The 19,459-nt window shown below is 35.7% G+C and overlaps 2 protein-coding genes and 1 long non-coding RNA gene across 5 annotated transcripts; 2 read left to right on the top strand and 1 right to left on the bottom strand.

The window, feature by feature from the left end:
- The first annotated feature begins 4,582 nt into the window (after positions 1–4,582).
- Positions 4,583–8,660, top strand: LOC130995149 (ankyrin repeat-containing protein At5g02620-like). 3 transcript variants are annotated; one of them, XM_057920303.1, is made up of 3 exons: positions 4,583–4,653; positions 6,629–7,106; positions 7,854–8,660. In XM_057920303.1, exons 2-3 carry the CDS (start codon positions 6,630–6,632, stop codon positions 8,619–8,621), a joined length of 1,245 nt encoding a protein of 414 aa, XP_057776286.1. In that variant the 5' UTR covers positions 4,583–4,653; position 6,629; the 3' UTR covers positions 8,622–8,660. The 3 variants fall into 3 exon arrangements, with proteins under 3 accessions (XP_057776286.1, XP_057776285.1, XP_057776284.1); XM_057920302.1 differs by having other exon boundaries at positions 4,586–4,653; positions 6,618–7,106; XM_057920301.1 differs by lacking the exon at positions 4,583–4,653 and having other exon boundaries at positions 4,817–7,106.
- Positions 8,661–10,169: 1,509 nt separating this feature from the next.
- Positions 10,170–13,168, bottom strand: LOC130995151 (uncharacterized). Its single transcript, XM_057920305.1, has 2 exons — positions 12,498–13,168; positions 10,170–10,415 (listed from the first exon to the last, which is right to left on the bottom strand). The coding sequence occupies exons 1-2, from the start codon at positions 13,087–13,089 to the stop codon at positions 10,402–10,404; spliced, it is 606 nt and encodes a 201-aa protein (XP_057776288.1). The 5' UTR covers positions 13,090–13,168; the 3' UTR covers positions 10,170–10,401.
- Positions 13,169–15,669: 2,501 nt separating this feature from the next.
- On the top strand, positions 15,670–17,263 carry LOC130995154 (uncharacterized). Its single transcript, XR_009092078.1, has 5 exons — positions 15,670–16,002; positions 16,081–16,169; positions 16,357–16,422; positions 16,708–16,892; positions 17,093–17,263. It is a non-coding gene; the product is annotated as an uncharacterized LOC130995154 (long non-coding RNA).
- Positions 17,264–19,459: the final 2,196 nt, after the last annotated feature.

The raw sequence follows: 19,459 nt of genomic DNA, 5'->3' as shown, positions 1-19,459 counted from the left end.
CCCTTTCTACCCCGCTTCTAATCTCCCTCCATTAGCCACAATTTCCCGGCTTAATTATCCTTAATTAGGACCGGTCGTGACAGTGGGCCCAATAGATAAAAATGTACTCCCTCCGTCCCACTAAAGTTGGCTACATTTCCATTTTGGGCGTCCCACTAAAGTTGGCCACTTTCCTAAAATGGAAATATTTATCACATTTTATCTCCTACTTTATCACATTCTCTCTCCTACTTTATCACTTTATTACCTTCTCTCTCATACTTTATCACATCCTCTCTCCTACTTTATCACTTTATTACCTTCTCTCTCTCACTTTATCACCTTCTATTTCTTACTTTATTACTTTTATACTTTATTAACTACACACTTAAAATACTAATCTACAACTCCTTAATTCCCGTGCCGAAACGAATGTAGCCAACTTTAGTGGGACGGAGGGAGTAGTAAATTTAAAAGCAAGGGGGTATAATTGTCCAAAAAGCAGAGTAGGAGTTTATTTCGTAGACAAATATTTAAGGGCAAGTAGGAGTTTATTTCGTGGACGGAGGGAGTATATAATACTCCCTCCGTCCACGAAAGAACTTCATATCTTTTCTTTTTGGGACGTCCACAAAAGAATTTCCTACCTATTTTTGAACTATACCCCACCACTTATAATCCACTTACTTTTCACTTTTCACAACTCTCAATAATAATAACACTTTTTCATCACTCCCAATACACTCAACTACCTTTTATCCACTCTCAATACACTCAACGATATTTTTTCTTAAAACCCGTGCCACTCCCTCCTAGAAAGTTCTTTCATGGACAGAAGGAGTAATAAATTTTTTTTTGGGGGGCGGCCCATTTTTCCGGGGGCCCTAGGCGGTCGTACCCCTGGCCTATGCTCAGGGCCGGCCCTGAAGGGGACTTCCCTTTCATGTTGATGTCATTCTTCGCCAATTACCCTTCTTGTAGCTTCTTCCACTTCTACATCTGTGCTCCCTTATTTGGTTCTACTCTCTAAAATCGCATATAAGAAACCGATAAAGAAAGAAAAGAATATTTTTTTGAAGTGAAGGAAAAATAATTTTTTTTTTTTGAAAGAGAAAGAAAAGTAGATTTAATTATGCCCGCCAAGTGTTGTTGCATTTAATTGACCATTTTAAAATCTAGCAATTGACGTTGCTGACCAGGCCAAAAGTCTTTATAAAAATCTTCTCAGGAATCTTTAATTAATTAAAGATATGGGAGTTTTCATTGGTACTCTTAGTCTTGGTCTTGATCTTTTAGGTGTGGTGGAAAGCAATCTCAGTTAAAGTGTCTGCATTCCATTGGAAGCCACTTCAAGATAGAATCTCTACCAAAGAAAACCAGATTAAAAGAAAAATCTTGTCTGGTGATCAATCCTTGGCCTGTGTGTTTTGTCTATAAGTCCTGAAATTGCGTCCCATTTCTTGATTGAGTGTCAGTTTGCAGCACAAGTTAGGGTATTAGTGAGGATATGATGTGATTAAACTGTTCTCTAAATTCTTTAATTGACTTTTGTAACCACTAGCAGAAAGTGTGTATCTTGTACGTATAATTAATGTTATTTTATTTTGATAAAATAAAAAATATAAATATAATATTTATTATATTTAATTTTTCAATTAACAATTTGGTCTATTTAATTCTATTATCTCTTACAACATTTTTTTTAAGAAAATCTAATAGTTCATTACTTCTATTAAATATAATCTATTTTTTAATTCTATTATCTCTTACAACATTATTTAATTCTATTATCTCTTAAAATAAAACATGTAATAGAGGTAAAATAAGCAATTCACACATTGTGCCCAAGGCTTTTTTTATATTAGTATAGATTTTGACAATTCATTCTGGAAGGCCGAGGAAAGGAAGAAAAAAAATGTATTTGATTTAATCTGGCATTACACTATGTGGAGAATGTGGAAGATGAGAAATGATTTTATTTTTAATGGAGGTTACTTCTTAGAAATGGTTACGTGCACATTGTTCTAGCTCATTTCGCCACTCCATTAACGATTGGTGCCTACATCCAAGAGATTGTATTTCTTCTAAAGTTGTAACTTGATTTTTCTTAGGTGTGAGACATCCATTGTATTTTTTCTAAGTTAAAACATTATTTTTCTTAGTTGTGAGCTTGTTATGTGTGTAAGGGTTGAGTACCCCTTGTATTCTTCATTTATACTCCCTCCGTCCCACTCCAATAGGCTCGCTTTCCTTTTTGGGACGTCCCACTCCAATAGGCCCAGTCTAAAATTAGAAATAATTAGGGCCTTCTTAATTCTTAATCAAAAAAATATATACACCCCTTAATTTGAAACCTTAATTTTCATTCCTCACCACTGACCACTCTCTCTAGTTTTCCCTCCCCTCTTCAACAGTCACAAGCTTAGCACTCCGGCGACATAGTCCCCTGCCGCACCTCCGTCGTTCTTTGCCGGCCACCGTGATTGCTGCAGTCACCGCCACCCCCTTCCCCTTCTCTCTTCAATTTCCGGCAACAAAAGCACAAGCTACCCCCTTCCCCTTATCTCTTCAATTTCCGGAGACCCACCTCTGTGAACCACAAAACCCTAGTCGCCTTCTCTCTAAACTTGCCGCCGTATCTTCACCCCTCAAGAGAAGGGGCGGCGCAAACCCTAGATTGAGAAGAGTTGGGGCAACACGTTTGAGGGGCAGAGGACCGGGAAAGGCGGCGACCGTCCGCCGTTTTTCCAGGGGCCAACAGCGGAGGCGGATTTAATTTCAGACAAGAGAAGGGGGCTCGATTTTGACAGAGAACTTATTCCCCCTAATGAAAGCTTCTTCCCCAATTGCAGACAACTCCATGATCTATCTCTCTCTCTCTCTCTGCATGTATCTATCCCTTTCAATCAAATTGAGTGAGAAGAGTTTCGGCGGAGGTGGATTTAATTTTAGAGGAGAAAAGGATTAGAGTTTCCCTTGTTTCAGTCGATTTTTTTTTTTTAGCATTCTTGTTTCAGTCGATTGAAAGGGAGAACAGGGAGAAAGCAAAATGTCTAATTCATCATTTGTAAGGGAGAAAGAGAGACCAGGGAGGATTGCCTAATTCATCATTCAATTCATTTTATTTAAATAGAGAATGTTTAAGGAAACAAACGTGATTAAGAAAAAAAAGGCAATGCTTAAAAGGTTAATTTTCTGTGGACCACACCATTTATCTATCAAAAAGTGTGTTTCTTAATCTCCGTGCCGAAAACAATTGAGCCTATTGGGCTGGGACGGAGGGAGTATATATTAGTATTATCTATCTTGACCTTTTCCAAAAAAAAGAAGAAAAGTCTTTATATATAAAAAAATGTTCTCTTATTTATATAATTATGAGTATAAATTATTTATCTATTTAATTCATTTGACACCGTGATTGTCTATAACGGTGATCATTTAGAACATTTATTTGTTTCCCAATTAATTGGATGTTCTATCACCTTAATTTGCAACTCAAAAATATGCATGAGATGTTTATGGGTCCATATCTAGATACAAATCCATGTTCAATTACATATTTATGAATTTATTGGTATTTCATTATATCTAAATTAGAATCTTATCTTATTTTACGAATCTGGACTAAAAGATGGTCTCACAAGACAGTACCCCCACTACTTATCTATAGTTTTAAGGACTCCAAAATCACTCAAAAGCTTCACATTGACTTAATTGATGACATCTTGTATATATTTCATAAGCCAAATAAAATAAATAAATATACTTCATGATATTTGGTGCATGTTTTTAATAATAATTGCACCCAAATTCCACAAAAATTTAATTTCTCCTTTAGAAAAGGGTTTTGATCCATGAAATATAAAACTACAAGTCTTTAAAGGATTGAGATTCTGTAGGATTTTAAAGAATTTCGAAAGTCTGAGTGTATTCAATCCAGACTTTTAAGAGTCCTTTAAAATCCAGAGGTATTCAATCCAGATTTTTTAAAGTCTTTTAAAATCCAGAGGTATTCAATCCAGATTTTTTAAAGTCTTTTAAAATCCAGAGGTATTCAAACCAGACATTTTGAAGTCTTTTAAAATCAGGTGGTATTCAACATTTCATGAATTTTTTAACAATCCATGGATTCTGATGGATTTGTCAAAAAAAAATACAAAGGACGAAATCCGAGCTTCAGACTTGAGATTTCGATGGATTTCTCTAAACTCCACGCGAATCCACACGGAGTCTATGGATTTAAAAAGTCCTTTAAAATCCTACAGAATCTCAATCCAATTAAACAAAATAATTTATTTATCTGTAGTTTAAGTGTGGTTTGTCTCTCTTGTTTGGTTTCCGAGTTACTGCACAGGACGGAGTTGTACATTTTATCTAAGTAAGTACTTATAGTTTTAACTTCGAATATGATTTTTACACATTTTTAACTTCGAATATAATTTTTATATTTGGTGTAACGTATACTCCTTTAACAAAAGAAAATAAAAAGCATACAAGAGACGTATAAAGAAAGAAAAGTATATTCATGAGTAAACCACAAGCTTTATTTTGATGCAAAAATATAGCATATATATATATATATATAAACTACAGAGCAGAAAACTTTATTTTGTATGTTCTTATAATTCATATGAGATCAAGCAGCTCTCCTTCTAAGCCACCATTTTAATAAAGGTATGTATGCATGCCGATTATTATCATTTGATATAACCGTTAAGCAAAGTTGTTTCAATAAAGATATATCGACACATTCCTTGATTATTTTTATTTGCTAAAATAAGTGTACTTTTTAGGATATAAAATAAGAATCATTTTCAGCCCTTAGATCAGCAAGAGATCTACGATTGATTCGTAACTCTGTTGGATAGATTTATGGTCCTGAGTTCAAATCCCAAAGGTAGCAAAAATTTATTTTTCACAATTCGTACCTTTATACAGCGAATTCATACGTATTCTACATAAAATTCATACATTAAAAATTGCTCTTATTTCTTATTTTAAAATGTGCTCTCACAGTAGCCCACCCCTCTTGTACAACTATTTAAATACCAAATATAAAAATCATATACGTGTAAAGATCATATATGTCGATGGATACGATTTTTTTATGACAAAAATCTGCAACTGCGTGCTATTCAAGGTGCAAACGAGTCAGAGGTTTTTTTAGGACAGTAACTTAGGTTGATTTGGAAATTAGGATAAAAAATTTTGGGCTAATAAAAATAGGACACTAATTAATAAGCATTGCAACCGCGGATATTTCTCGGCCAATTATCAAATTTTTGGACTTACCCGTATGGGCCAAGCGCATGAACCCTAAAAATGATGTGCTTGCCACATAATCAACCCCTCCGTACGGGTTGTCATGTGCTTGGCCGTGCAAGTAAGTCCAAAAATTTAATAATGGGGCGAGAAATGTCCTTCGGGTGCGACACTACTTAAGGTGTCCTATTTTTACAAGCTCAAAAAAAATTGTCCATCGACTTAAGATGTTGTCTTAAAAACCCTCTGAGTTAACTCAGGTGCACACTCTATAAACTATGCTCTTATGCAGTAATTAATAAATCACACTTGAATATAGTTAGATGATCGATTCTTGAACTATTATTTTGTTGAAGTAAGCCCGTTTATATTTCATCAACCGAGATATTTTTCTGGAGAATTTGATTAATTAAACCATGGCAATAACATGGGTGAGACTGAGTGTATAGGTGAGACAGGTGGGGATGGCGCTGGGGTGCAGGTCGAGGCGGGCTGGGCGCGGGTTATAGGCTCGTTGAAAAACACGGATGATTCAAAGTAATTATTGTTGTGATGAAAAGTAATAATCGACATGTAGAAATATAATGTTTGTTAAACATTACTTTTTTTCACGACAATTTTGCTATTTTACTCTCGAGCTTGTACTTTTCGTTTGTTTGGTCAAGTAATTACAGTAATCGAACAAGCAACATTAGAGATGGTATGTGAAAGTCGTACCACTAGGCTAGCGAGTCTTATTTGCAGAAGACCAGATAGTTTTTATTTATACTACTACTGGGAATTGAAAATAAAATGAAACAAAGAAAAAAAACGGATAGTTTTTATTTATAAACTGCTACTGGGAATTGAAAATCAAATGACAAAAATAAGTTTTTATTTAGGGAATTGAACCTGTGCATTAGAGATGGTAGGCGAAGAAACATATTACCGAGCAAGTGCGCGTTGTTTGTAAATTGCAGATAATTTTTACTTATACGCTCTTGGAGAGAATCGTCTCATGGGAGGCCAACTCTTAAACCATAATATCACAGTTAAGAAACAATATTACAATATAATATGGATTGCCGCGGGCATTCTCTAGTGTAGGTTTTCAGCATCGTCTAACAATATGAAACCATTTTTAATGATTTCTTCATGTGCATGTGTTGGCCAATCGGTAAGGGGTTAATGCCTAAGGTCAAAGGTCTTAGGTTCGAGTCCCTTGTGAGGCGGCCTTTAAATTTCTTTATTTAATACTGTAACTAAGTTCACTATTATAAAGATGTTGGAATTCGAGTCCCTTGTGGCGCGACCTTTAAATTTCTTTATTTAATACTGTTATTTTTAATAACTTCTTCTAGATTAATTACTTTTTAACTAAGTTCACTAATATAAAGATGTTGGAAAGAATGTTTGGAGAAGAAGGTACAACTGAAAAGAAACTATATGATGCTGCAACAAAGGGAGATTTATCAACATTGCAAGAACTGCTGCAAGAACATCCACACCTTGTTGATGAAGTTTCATATGCACGTTCAAGAAACCTTCTACATTTAGCAACGATGCATACACAAGTTGAGATCGCTAAAACATTGTTATCGGTAGCCCCTGAGATGTGCTGGTGGATTGATGATCAAGGCATGAACCCGGTTCATATCGCAGCCATGAAAGGGCGAGTTGAGATCTTGGAGGCGATGCTTCAACTGGATTTGCTTCCTGCTATGGAGAGACTGCATCGCGGCCAGACAGTATTGCACTTGTGCGTGAAACATCGTCAGCTTACCACGTTGACGGTTTTGGTGGAGAAATTGGGAGAACTTGTGTATGCAAAGGATGATGATGGGGAGACACTCTTGCATTTGGCTGTTAGGTCCAATCAACTTGAGGTAACTCTTTTATTTGTTGTGGTTGTCATTTGAATTCGATAAGAAATTATATATATTTTTTTTGAAGGTGATAAGAAATGATATATTTCGGTATATTCATTATGACATCGTGGCTTAGGTTGGGACGACCATCTTATTCAATGTATAGTACATTCTACATTGCCTACCAAAAAAAGTCAACATAACAAATTATAGAGTTATTATGTGAAATAGCCATTTTCTATATAGTAAAGATAATATAGCTATAAAGATAACAAATAGCCATTTTGGACTTATACTATGTTTTGTCCTTAATTACAAATTTAAAACTAAATCCACGATTATTATTTTAATCGTGAATTGCCCTTTTCACAACCAAATTTATTCATGCCGGGAGAGATGCTAATAGAGCAGCACACGAGTTAGTTGCTTTTGCTCTCGGTTCTCTGAGCATTATGACTTGGAAGTCGGATTTTCCCTTCTTGGTTCCAGGATATCGTAAACTCTGATTTGATTTGAATAATGAAAGTTCCTTTTTTCTCCCAAAATAAAAAATAAAAAAACTCACGGTAGTTGCGAGTTAAAGGAGTATTGGCCTGTAAATACTCGAACTTTTTTCATTTTCTGATTTTGCATCCCACCTTTAAAATATGCCTATAAATACCCGAACTTTGTATTCTTTTTTATTTTGCACCCAATGAATTTACTAGTCACACGCATAAATTGTGTATACAATTGATGAGGTTCTTGTATGATGCAAAATCTCAGATGGTACGGTATTTGGTGGAAGACAATAAAATAAAGAAGCTAACAAAGAATTCCATGGGCAAAACGGAGCTGGATGTCTTGAAAGAGTGCTCTCCACACACAGCTATTAGTGGTAATTATTCAAAAATGAAAAGAATCTTACTACGCAAACATTGGCTATATCAAGAGCAATTGATGCAAGGCTACCTGAAGATAACCGACATGACAATGGTAGTGGCGGTCCTCATAGCCACAATGGCGTTCCAGTCGGCCGTCAGCCCCCCGGGCGGGGTGTGGCAGGACGACACGCCACCACACGTGGCCGGCAAAGCAGTGATGGCGTCTACTCATCCCAAAATATACAAACACTTCGTTCGTGCTAACGGCACGGCTTTCGTTTCATCTCTCATCGCAATCATATTGCTCACCACTGGTGCGCCTCTGAGAGAATTTATTTTCCTTATGGTCGTCTATTATGCGATGTGGGTGTCAGTGGCGGCTATCGGAGTGAGTTATGGAGCTTCCTTAATCATGACCAATCCCGCCCACACAAAACCACTTGCCCATGTTGTTGCCATAGTAGTGTCTTTATTCGTCGCCATCCTTGGATCAGTGTACGCCTACATTGGTATACAGGAGCTGTACTTGTCGTGGAAGAGAAGGAAACATGAGCAGGAAGATCTTACAATCTCGCGTTATTTTTATCAGATTTTCAAAAAGTTAAATGTATGCTTTATTCGTCTCTTCTTACCAAGGTCGGATTCTTTCCACGACCTAAACGTACAGTGAGATTTAGAGTTTAAATTTAATTAATCGCTCCTCTTACTTCAAGGCTGTGTTTACTTTAATGAATAAATTTATCCATGAAAAATGATGGATAACAAAAATTTATGCATTTAAATGTCTCCTTTATTTTCTCACAATTTACCCAAAATAGAAGTACTCACCATTTTCTTTCCTTATTTTCACTTCATGGATGAATAATATCACATAATAAGGAAATAAGGAAGGAAAAATGGTGAACTTCTCTTTTGTTAAAATGTGAGAAAAGAAAGGAAACATTTATAGGCATAAATTTTTGTTTAGTCACGGGATCTTAATATCGTACTCTACAATGTTGTTATACTTAGTTGATTTTAATTTGTCATGAAGCAATCAGGAGTTAACTTGAATATTGTTAACATTGTTGTTAGTATATTACTCTTGAATCTTACACAAAATACTTATATTCATAAGAAAAGTCACTTTTATAACTGTTAGAATTATAATACTTTTATTCAAAACAAATGTCATTTGTAGCGTACCAGGAAGACGGACAACAAGTTGGCGTGGAGTTTATTGTTAGAGAGACAATCTGGGAAAGATTATTGATGCGGTCAGTCAGTCGATGATTTAATAACATATGATAAAATATTACTCAAATTTTTATTTTTTCATTTTATTTTTTTTGGGGTGGGGCATGACCGCCGTGCCGGTTTTGTGCGTTGCCGAGTCGTCGTCCTGCCACACACCCCCGGGAGGGTTGATCGCCACCTGGAATGACATGCCACAGAGATCAGGATTTAGGATTAGAACCATCACCAACACCTCAATCGTCACCTTATTTGGAGCTTCCATTGTAATTATTTTTTGGAGGATTTTTGTTATTTCAGAATGAACTGTGCCTTGGGGGATCCACGGGACATGTCCAACAACGTTGTTTCCGGCCCCGTTGGAATTCCTCGGCCATCGATATCGTACTCCGGTGATTTATACCACATAACGCACAGTCTAAGATGATGATCGGATGTTAGTTGTTGATTAAGGGTTAATAATGTTCAAAAAATTAAATGATCATGTATCTTTTCACCAATAAAATAATGTTAGTTAAACCCAAAATTTGGATACACTTTGTCTATTTGTATTCAGTTAATCCTAAAAAATCTCCAATTTCAACACTACTTTTGTTTTAGACACCTTTTACGCAACTAGCAGAAAGAGCATACGGTGTACGCATAATCAATATAATGTTATTTTACTTGATAAATTGACATGATTAAATAAAGAAATTTAAAGGCCGCACCACAGGGGGCTCGAACACAAGACCTTCGGTTTTAGACATTAACCCCTAATCACTTAGCCGATACACACACTACATCGTTTAATTTTGATGCAAAGCTATGTTCGTTGTGCATCGCACAGGCGAGTGTACTAGTTATATTAATATTCCACAGATCAAGAAAAAATTATTTGTGTCTATACACGAAAAATAGAAAATACATAAGTATTTGTAAATATTATACTTCATGATATCCAACTTTGCAATTTCAAATTAAAAACGTATATAATTCTCCTTAATTGATATGACTCTGATGTTATTAAGCTTACAAAAACAACAAGTCTGAACTTGTAACTAAACAATCTTAGATGCTGGATGATTCTAATAACTAGTATTACACTGTAACTTCAAAGTTGGGACTTGCCAACCTCTGCAGTCTTTCGTCTTTGTGCCAAAGTATAGCTCGAACACGAAGGTCAAGTTGGTCTCCATGTAAATCCTCTTGTTCTTCTACTATCTTTTTAGCTGACTCTATCGCTGATTCACTGCAATGTTTCAAATAAATTGATTTAAGCGTTGGTATTTCTCCGACTTCAGAAGGGATCTCCTCCAACTTATCCAAACCTCGAAGACGGAGCTCCTGGAGAACTGGAAAGTGGGAGCTCTCTGCCATCACCCAATTTTCTAGACTACAAAAGTCCAATTGTAGTAGCTTGAGGCTCCGGAATTGGCCCTCTATAGTCTCCCACTTGCCTGTTTTGAATCTACCATGATGTAATACTAACTTCTGAAGAAGGGGCAACGTCCCTATCTTTTGCAATATCTCTACCAACTCCAGATGATAACAGAAATAGAAAGATAACTTCAACTTTTCTTGAGGGAGTGTGGGAAACTAATCCTCTGAAAATACTTATCACATCCATAATAGATGTTGCAGTACAAGTTTTCCAATTTACTTAGACACTCAAGATAGCTGAAACAGTTTGCTCTCTCCATTTGTTTCAATTCACTCAAACTCTTGATGAGACAACCCTCCATTTCTTCGGATCTGTAAATTAGATGCAGTTTCTTGACATTGGGGATTCTTTTAACCAGGTCCTCATTCAAATACAAATTCTTTGCTCCTCTGAGCGTTTGTAGATTCTCCATGATAACCATCTCACTCGGAGGATCTGGTAGAATCAATGCTTCTTCCACAAACTCGAGATGCCTAAGTTGATGCAATTTCCAAATCTCAATCGGTGCGATAAGATCATGCCAACAACGATTAATACTACATCTATTCATATACCAAGACTCATCGAGTGAAGGCCGATGAACTATTAACGTGGATAGATTCCAAAGCAAATTGATTGAAGACGGGAATTTGGACTTCCAATGAAGTCTAACAGCAAGGTGCCGTGAGTTCACCAATTGAAAAACATTGCCTAGGGAATTAAAACCACGTCCAATATAATCATCTCTTGATGATAATCGATGTGTATCTCTATCATATGCTTTGAATGTTATCAACAATCTAAGATTGTGAGGCATTTCAACGTTCTTCTCATCCACATCACATATTATAGAACGAGCATGTGACAAAGATCCCACGACTTCACTTATTAACCTACTTCCAGAATTTTGAAAAACAACCCGACGTTCGTTATTTTTAAGTGGAGACTTTTCTATGACATGATAAAACCTTTCCTTTTCAACTTCTTTCAAGCACATGTCCCTCAACAAATCATGAATTTTACAGTACTTAACATTTCCAATAGACCCCAACTTATCAACTATTATCCGATTTCTATCCACCAACTCCTTTAAGTACTCTTGTGCAATTGTTTCTAAGCATTTGTCAGTACTCGTTGGTGTTAAAAATCCTTCTGAAACCCATAGCTTCTTCAGCATTGAGGCACGAAATGAACGATCTTCCTCAAAAACACCCATATACAAAAAACATGGCTTCAAATAGTTGGGCAGATACGTATAGCTCATTCGCAATATTTTCAAGCAAAATTCATCATTATTCCTGATCACAATTGAATTTAATTTTTTCTCTATACGCTCCCAATATTCTCTAGTGCGCTCAGATTTTGCCAAAAGACCTCCAATTGTAGCAATTGATAAAGGAAGCCCTTTACAATTTGCTACAATATTCTTTCCAATATCCTCCAACTCATGAGGGAAACTTTCTCCCCCAAACACAGTCTTCGTGAACAAATCCCAACTACAAGTCTCATCTAGAAATTTCATACCAACGCCATAAGACTCACCCAACTGCGAAGTCAAGTTTGACAGCCTAGTTGTTACTATTATTCGACTCCCATCATTGCAATTAGGAAAGAAAGACCTGATCTTGTCCCACACCTCTATACTCCACATATCATCCATAATTATGAGATACCTCCTACCCCATAAATATTTGTGTAGTTTTAATCCCAATTTGTCCTCATTGATTAGTGATTTTTGCCCCAATTGGTTCTCACTCAGATCACAACCCGGATCCCCACTTGCTTGAAAAAGAACCTCTCTAAGTGTTTCTCTAACATTATAAGTTTGAGAAATTGTAGTCCAAGCACAAATATCAAAATGCTCTTTAACAAGCGCATGCTCAAATACATGTCGGGCAAGAGTGGTCTTACCAATCCCGCCCATCCCCATAATTGGGATGATTTGGCGACTGAGTTGACCTCCGGTGAGCTTATCCAGCACTTCAAGTAACACCTCGTCGAAGCCCACCATCACGATTTCCTTGACAGTGGAAGAGGACGTTGAGGGAACAGCATGAGTTGAGGAGACCTTTCTGTGCAGTTGAGCTGCGGCAGCAATCTCCATGGCTTCCTTCATGATCAAATTCATTTCTTCAATCACTTGTTGTAGATCGTGATAGAAGTCCTCCTCAATAGTTACGCAGTTACATAGAGCTCGAAACAAGTTGATAAAACTGGATATCTTCCCAACAATAGTGGATCGGTTATGAATTTGAAGCACAATTTGGGATTCGATGACATCCTCAGCTGCATAAACTGCATCAGCAATGCGATGCTCCAATGGATCCGCCTCATGATCATCGACAGCTCGGGAAATATAAGCATCAAGAAAATCCTGCAAGAAGGTAACATTTTGAGTGAGAGATTCAACTTGCTGTTTGTCGATAGAAATTGGAGGGGAAGGATGATTTTCGATGCGATCTATGATTTGCCTAAGAGAAACCAGAGCTCCATAAGCCGCCATGATTAACTCTTTGAATGCGGACACAGAGTATTTATAATTTTGGAAAGAGTGAAAGAAAATATATGAGATGATATTTGAGAGGTGACACTACGACAAAATCTGGATAGGAGGACATTTATTTGAGGACTCTTACATTATGAGCGTTGCATTACTATTATAATAGGACTCTCTCTTTAATTTGTCATGTATAATAAATTTAAAGCATCACATTTAATTGAAATTATTTAAATATTATAACTAAATTACCGAAATCCCCAAAATCATACCTAAAACCTAAAATCTGTTACTCCTCACTCTTGTTACTCCTCACACTCTCTCACTTCGTCATTTCCATTTTCTCTCACTTCTCTCCTCGATTCATCAATTCACATCCCAAAATCCCTCTCTCACAAATTCACAAATTCACTTCTCTCACAAATCTATCGCTCGCTGCTGATCTCTCCCTGGAGTTGCTCTCTCACAAATCATTGTACTTGAATCCAGGTAAATTCAATTCCTTGATTTTTGATAAATAGAAATAGCAAAGCAACTGAAATCGGACGTGGATTGATGCTCTGATTTTGATAGCAAATTCATGGCTCTGTCACTCTCTTTCCCCAAATTACTCTTGAGTGCGCGGCAATTGGCTATCCTCAAATTCTTAGTGTGAATATATGTACAATGATACTGCGATAGCCTTCAACATGTTAGAAGAGGATGAAACGTTGTGGTGTGTGGTTTTAGAATAGTAAACTTCCAACTAGTATTTCTTCATTTTTATCCAAATCGAAATGCAGTACAACTGCTATAGATGCGAATTTGAGAAATTTTGATTATTATGCAGATGATTAAATGAGATAATTTCTGATTTTTTGTTATAACCTCTGGTGTGTGGTTTCTAAAACTATTGCACATGAGCATAGATTTCCCCAAATTAGTTACATAATTTACAGATAATTAATGGGGGGTTTCATTTTAGATAGATAATTAAGAAACAAAATATGAGGAATATGAGACTACCTATATATTTCACAAAGGCTGTTAGTTATATGTATTCATTGCACTTTGGTGTAACCTCTTGAGAAATGTTAGAGCCTTTCGGAAATACAGGAGAGAATTTTGGGGGTCTTTGGCATATGTGCACAGTAGCATTTATGTATTCAAATTTCTCATTTTAGTTTTATTAATTCTCTTATCTTAATATTTTAGTTGATAAAAAGTTGATGTAAAGGCATCATTATCTAGCTATCAAGTTCAGCAAAGTAATGGATACATGCATGACCGTTTAAAATGGGCATTATTATTCTTGTTTGGCAACTGTAATCCTTGCTGACTATGATCAATGATAGTGGTAGTGCAGGATAAGAACAATGACAGGTTCACTCCAGTAAAATTCTTATATACTCTGCTCATTGGTAACTGTCATCCTTGCTGATCTCTGCGCATAGCTAATATGCTCTGTTTTCACTTTCTTATATACCATAAGATGCCTACCTGTATCATAATTTATATTTCTACAGACTTGATGGATCCTTGTTATTGCTGCAGACTTATCTTCAATTTCTGCAGACATAACTTATATTTGTATTTTTTTTTCTTATGCAGAGCAGGGGAAAGATTTAGAAGAGATTTTTTAGTCAATTGCAGGTGCGCCCTATATCTTAACCACTAGCTGTTTTTAGTAATGATAATAACTGTGCAAATTTTATTATAAAATTTAATATGGATGCTTGCTTACATGATAATAACCACTTGATGAATTCTATGTCCACTTGCAGAGTGATGTTTGTAATGTCTTAGATGCAGATCAACAGAATGAAGATTTGAATTGGGCTCGTGAAGACACTACGGGATATGTTGTTGAGGCTTGATTGAGATTTGGTCTTAGTTTAGAACGAGACTTTAGCATTAGACTTAGTGTTGAAATTACAAGTGTGTGTATATCAGTTTCATATGGAAACATGTCTTATTGTTCTCCAATTTCTATAATACGTTGTGTGTCATTGTTAAATATCAGTTGTCAATTGAGTGTGTGTCCTAATCTGTTCCTTCAGTTTTTTTATTATTATTAAAAGTACATTATATATCACGACTCTAATTTTCTTGTAGTGATGGCTCTGAGGACTCGGAGATCAAAACTGTGCAGAAAGTCGAATCATGAACGTATCTCATAGATTACAAGATGAGGATGTATCTCATAGATTACAAGATGAGGAAGAGATACAGGAATACGAGCAGCAAAGTACCAATCAAACAGAAGAGAATGAGCAACAATTGCAGCCAGAATTTAGTGAGGGACAAGGTAATCAAGTCTTAGAAAGAAATTTTACTTACATTTATGAATTACTAAGGATGGTGAAGGTACTGAATGTAGTCATATCTTGTTTGTGTAGGACTTCTGTTCTTGAAAAAAATTAGTGCCACTGTCACTCATTTGATACGTTGAATGTTTACAAGCTAATATAGTAATATGATAATAATTGTCAGTTACACCATTACGTATCTCAGGGAAGTCCTGTTTTCTATAGCAGTAGCCATTTTGGGACTCCTCTTATTTGCTCTGCTCATTGGTAATATGCAGGTATATATCTAAGCTCCATACCTCAAGTGACTTGCCACAAGGTGAAAAGATTGCTCTTCAAATTTGTTACTCGAATGCAAACTCAAATTTAGTTATATCAGAGAGATTCTAGTTACTCGGGGCTGGAAAGTCCATCGCTGAAATAAAGAAAACCTTCAAGGTGCGGTCTGCAGGGTCAAGTATCCCCCCCCCAAGAAGATGTCGTCTATGGACACAACCTCCTCCAGAGACGTCTCTGTGAGCAATGCCAGTGACATTGAATCGGAATGGATAGAGGTGGATGAGCCTGGTGTATACATCACCATCAGACAGCTTCTTGATGGCACTAGAGAGCTTCGCCATGTCAGATTCAGGTCTCCATTTCTCATACAAAGCTCACCATAGATAGATAGCCTTTTCACTCGGTTAATAGCTATGTTGATGTGTTTCAGCCGTGAAAAATTTGGAGATGTGCATGCCAAGCATTGGTGGGAAACTAACAGGGACAGGATACAAACTCAGTATCTTTGCTAGAACCAAGGTAAGGTGCATCAGACTGATATTATCATATTGCGTTGGTAGCTATTTTAGCTTGGTCTAATATGTTGTTTTTTGAGAAGTGTATTAAGGCCATTATCCCTCTCCTCCTCTTCTCCATTTATTATTCATAACTATAGCTTGAGAACAAACGAACTTGCTGATAATCTCCATATATTTATACTTTCCAGATATAGACCGTGGATCCTTGGTCATGCGTGCTATTGTTGCTGCCACTACACTTTCAGATCTTCAAGGTAAATTTGATTTTTCCATTGATAAAAATATGTGATGATCTGTATACATCTCAGAATAGTATTTTTAATGTGCCTTAAATCAAATAATAGCATTTTAAGAACATAATGATAATGTGAGTTACTCTTCAGAAGCCTACATTTGTTGAATGTAATTTTGCTGCTGATTTCTATGACTTCAGAGAATAAAGGTTGTATATTGCCAATTATTTTCCTAGATGTTGATCATATTTTTGTAGAGTTTGTAAAACTAGATCATATTCAAACTAGTTCTTCTTTTGTTTTCAGGTGATCAACGATGATGATGATGATGTTCGAAGAAGATTGATATGGTCTAGGATTTGGTGATATACAACAATGCATTGCTTGGCCGTATTCCAATAGAATGGGATGAAGAACTAATTAGGTCGTATTCGAATTTGTCTACAATTGGAGACGCAATCGGAACATGCATTGCTTGGCCTCGCCACTTGGTAATCATCTTTATTTATCTATGTTGTTGATTATGTTGGTGTGCTTGTTCTATTTTAAAATATTGATAACATTTATTCTTTCTTTGTTTTCCCTAGAAGCACATGCTTGCTAAGTTCAACTTTCACTCTTATTCAATTATCTAGTATCCTGCTGTTGGAATAACCACAATTCTAATGGGTTTTTCTCTTGCAGATTTTAGGTGAAAGCTAATGACGATTTGGATTGATGAGAAGATGAATAGCTTTAAAAGTGGAGCCTAGAGGTCCCATTCTAAAACAGTTGGTACCAAAGAGAACCTATTCCAAAACAGTTGATATAATATTCACTATGTAATAAACTTCTTTACTCATGATTGAGTTCTATACCAAAATATTCCTTGGTGATGTCTGAAATTTCAGATTTGAAATAAAGCATTGTTATATTGGGATTAATCTCATATTTGTTGGATTATTGTTACGTAGAATATCACGGATATTAGGAAATAATAGTTAATTTAGTTATAACATTATTTTCATATTATAATTGTATTTTAAAAGCCTCCTAGCATCCTAAAATAAGAGACTCCAATCATCCCCAAATAGGACGGTAAAAAATGTCCTATTATGCATTTTTTGGCAAACTTTTAATAGGACACTCCTGAGCATCCTAAAATGAAGCGTCCCAGAATAGGACATGCACATGCGTCCTATTATACCTATTGTGACTAGCACAAATAGGACTCATTTTGGGAAAGTCCCATACAAGGGAAAGTCCTATTATATTGCATAATAGGACACTTATGAGAGTCCTAATATGGGATTTTTGTTGTAGTGTGAAAGAAGACAACCAATCTTTTATGCAAAGATGAACAAAGATGAAAGATGACAATTGACCAATCTGGTATTATGATTCCACAATTGAGAATTGAAACTTTTTATAGCAGAAATAGTTGAACAAGTCATCTGCAGAATTATTGAAATTAATAAAATATGTTGCAAACTTGCAGTCTTAATTAGTAAATTACTAGTGCAACTATTGATAAATATATATATATATATATATATATATATATATATATATATATTATTGTAACTACTATGCACCTAACATGCCTAGTCTATAATTATAGATGTTAAACTTAGAGGGTGTATGGCTAAGCTTATTTTAAAGAGCTTATAAGCTCTTGGAGCTTATAAGATGGTTCAAGAGCTTATAAGATGTAATTTTTAAGAGCTTATAAGTTGTCAAAGTGTTTGGATAATTGAGCTTATAAGCTAGAGAGAGATTATTTTTGCTAGAGAGAGAAAATATTTTTTTAGAGAGAGAAAGTCGAAGAAAAATAAACTTGAATGATATATGATGAAAATAATAAATTATAGTTGAAAAATATTTGTAAAAAGATTGTTGCATATGAGATTATAAAAAAATAAGTTGGGGTAGAGGAACTTATTTTTTGAGGAGCTTATAAGCTCAGCCAAACACCCTCTTAATTGGATCAGCACATGACAATGAAATTCTTTTAATAGAAAAAAGAAGAAGCAATCTGCACCATTCATTTAAATAAGCTGCAATTGTCGGATACAGATTGTTTTATGTACGCCATTAATTTAATTAATTATACGTTTTTATTGTCAAACTAATTGCTGCTGACTGATGTTGAATTCGAGAGCAGCGATGAATAAAATATGAATATTGAATTAGATAATGTTGATGAAGTTGGAGCATTGTCATAGAACTTTCCGAGTAGGGGTGAAAGTCCGATCAACATTACCGGCGGCGTAACGCCGTCTGTAATTAGCGGCGGCCAAATGTCGCCGGTAATTCTCCGGCAGCTCTCCGCCGTTCAGCGACGACTGTTAACGGTGGCGGCGCCGCCGGTAGTTGTCGGCAGCGTGTGTTTCCCGTTCAGCGACGACTGTTAATCGAGTTACCGATGAGGAACCGTCTGGCGGCGTCTCGCCTCCAAATTACCGACGGCAGACGCCGCCGATAATGGCCTGTTTTTTTGTACTGAGAGACCATGTCCTAATAAAGAAAGCACTATTTTTTTGGCGTATGCTAAAAATGACAGAAGTGTTATACTTTTGGCGAAGGAATGAAGTATCTTTTCTTATTAAGTTAAGACTTTACGATGAATTTAAAACGGAATAGTAAAAATTAAAAATAATATATAACTTCAAATTACAAACGGATTAACAGCGGTTTTAAATTTTCAAAAATATGAATATAAAAAGATGGATCATTTGTTAATTCATTGTTGGTATCGCAATTTTAATGACGACCTTCTTTTCTTTGTTAAATTCTTCCATTGACCAAGAATTCTAAGAAAATATTCGGAGATGTACACAAATTAAGTGGAGAAAGAGACTATCGAAATTGATTTATTAATAATTAATAATTGTCATATGAGTTTTTTTGTAAATATTTTGAGTGAACGGGGATAAAAATATAAAGGTATATGTCCTAAAATAGAAAGACCATATTAATTGATTGTGGACGAACGAAAATGAAAAAAAAAAAAAACTACGCTTATCATAGAGCTAAGCACTCTTTTGCTAAAAGGATCCCTTCTCGAAGAGCTAAACAC

Source organism: Salvia miltiorrhiza, chromosome 7, assembly GCF_028751815.1.
Source record: "Salvia miltiorrhiza cultivar Shanhuang (shh) chromosome 7, IMPLAD_Smil_shh, whole genome shotgun sequence".
NCBI classification, from domain to species: domain Eukaryota; kingdom Viridiplantae; phylum Streptophyta; class Magnoliopsida; order Lamiales; family Lamiaceae; genus Salvia; species Salvia miltiorrhiza.
Note: the sequence above shows the minus strand (reverse complement) of the source record. Positions and strands in the feature narration are given on the sequence as shown.

Coding starts and splice junctions, on each gene's coding strand:
- LOC130995151 (XM_057920305.1), bottom strand. CDS start 13,089: ATGGCGGCTTATGGAGCTCTGGTTTCTCTTAGGCAAATCATAGATCGC.
- LOC130995149 (XM_057920302.1), top strand. CDS start 6,618: ATGTTGGAAAGAATGTTTGGAGAAGAAGGTACAACTGAAAAGAAACTA. Junction 7,107..7,853: donor TTAGGTCCAATCAACTTGAG/GTAACTCTTTTA, acceptor GCAAAATCTCAG/ATGGTACGGTATTTGGTGGA.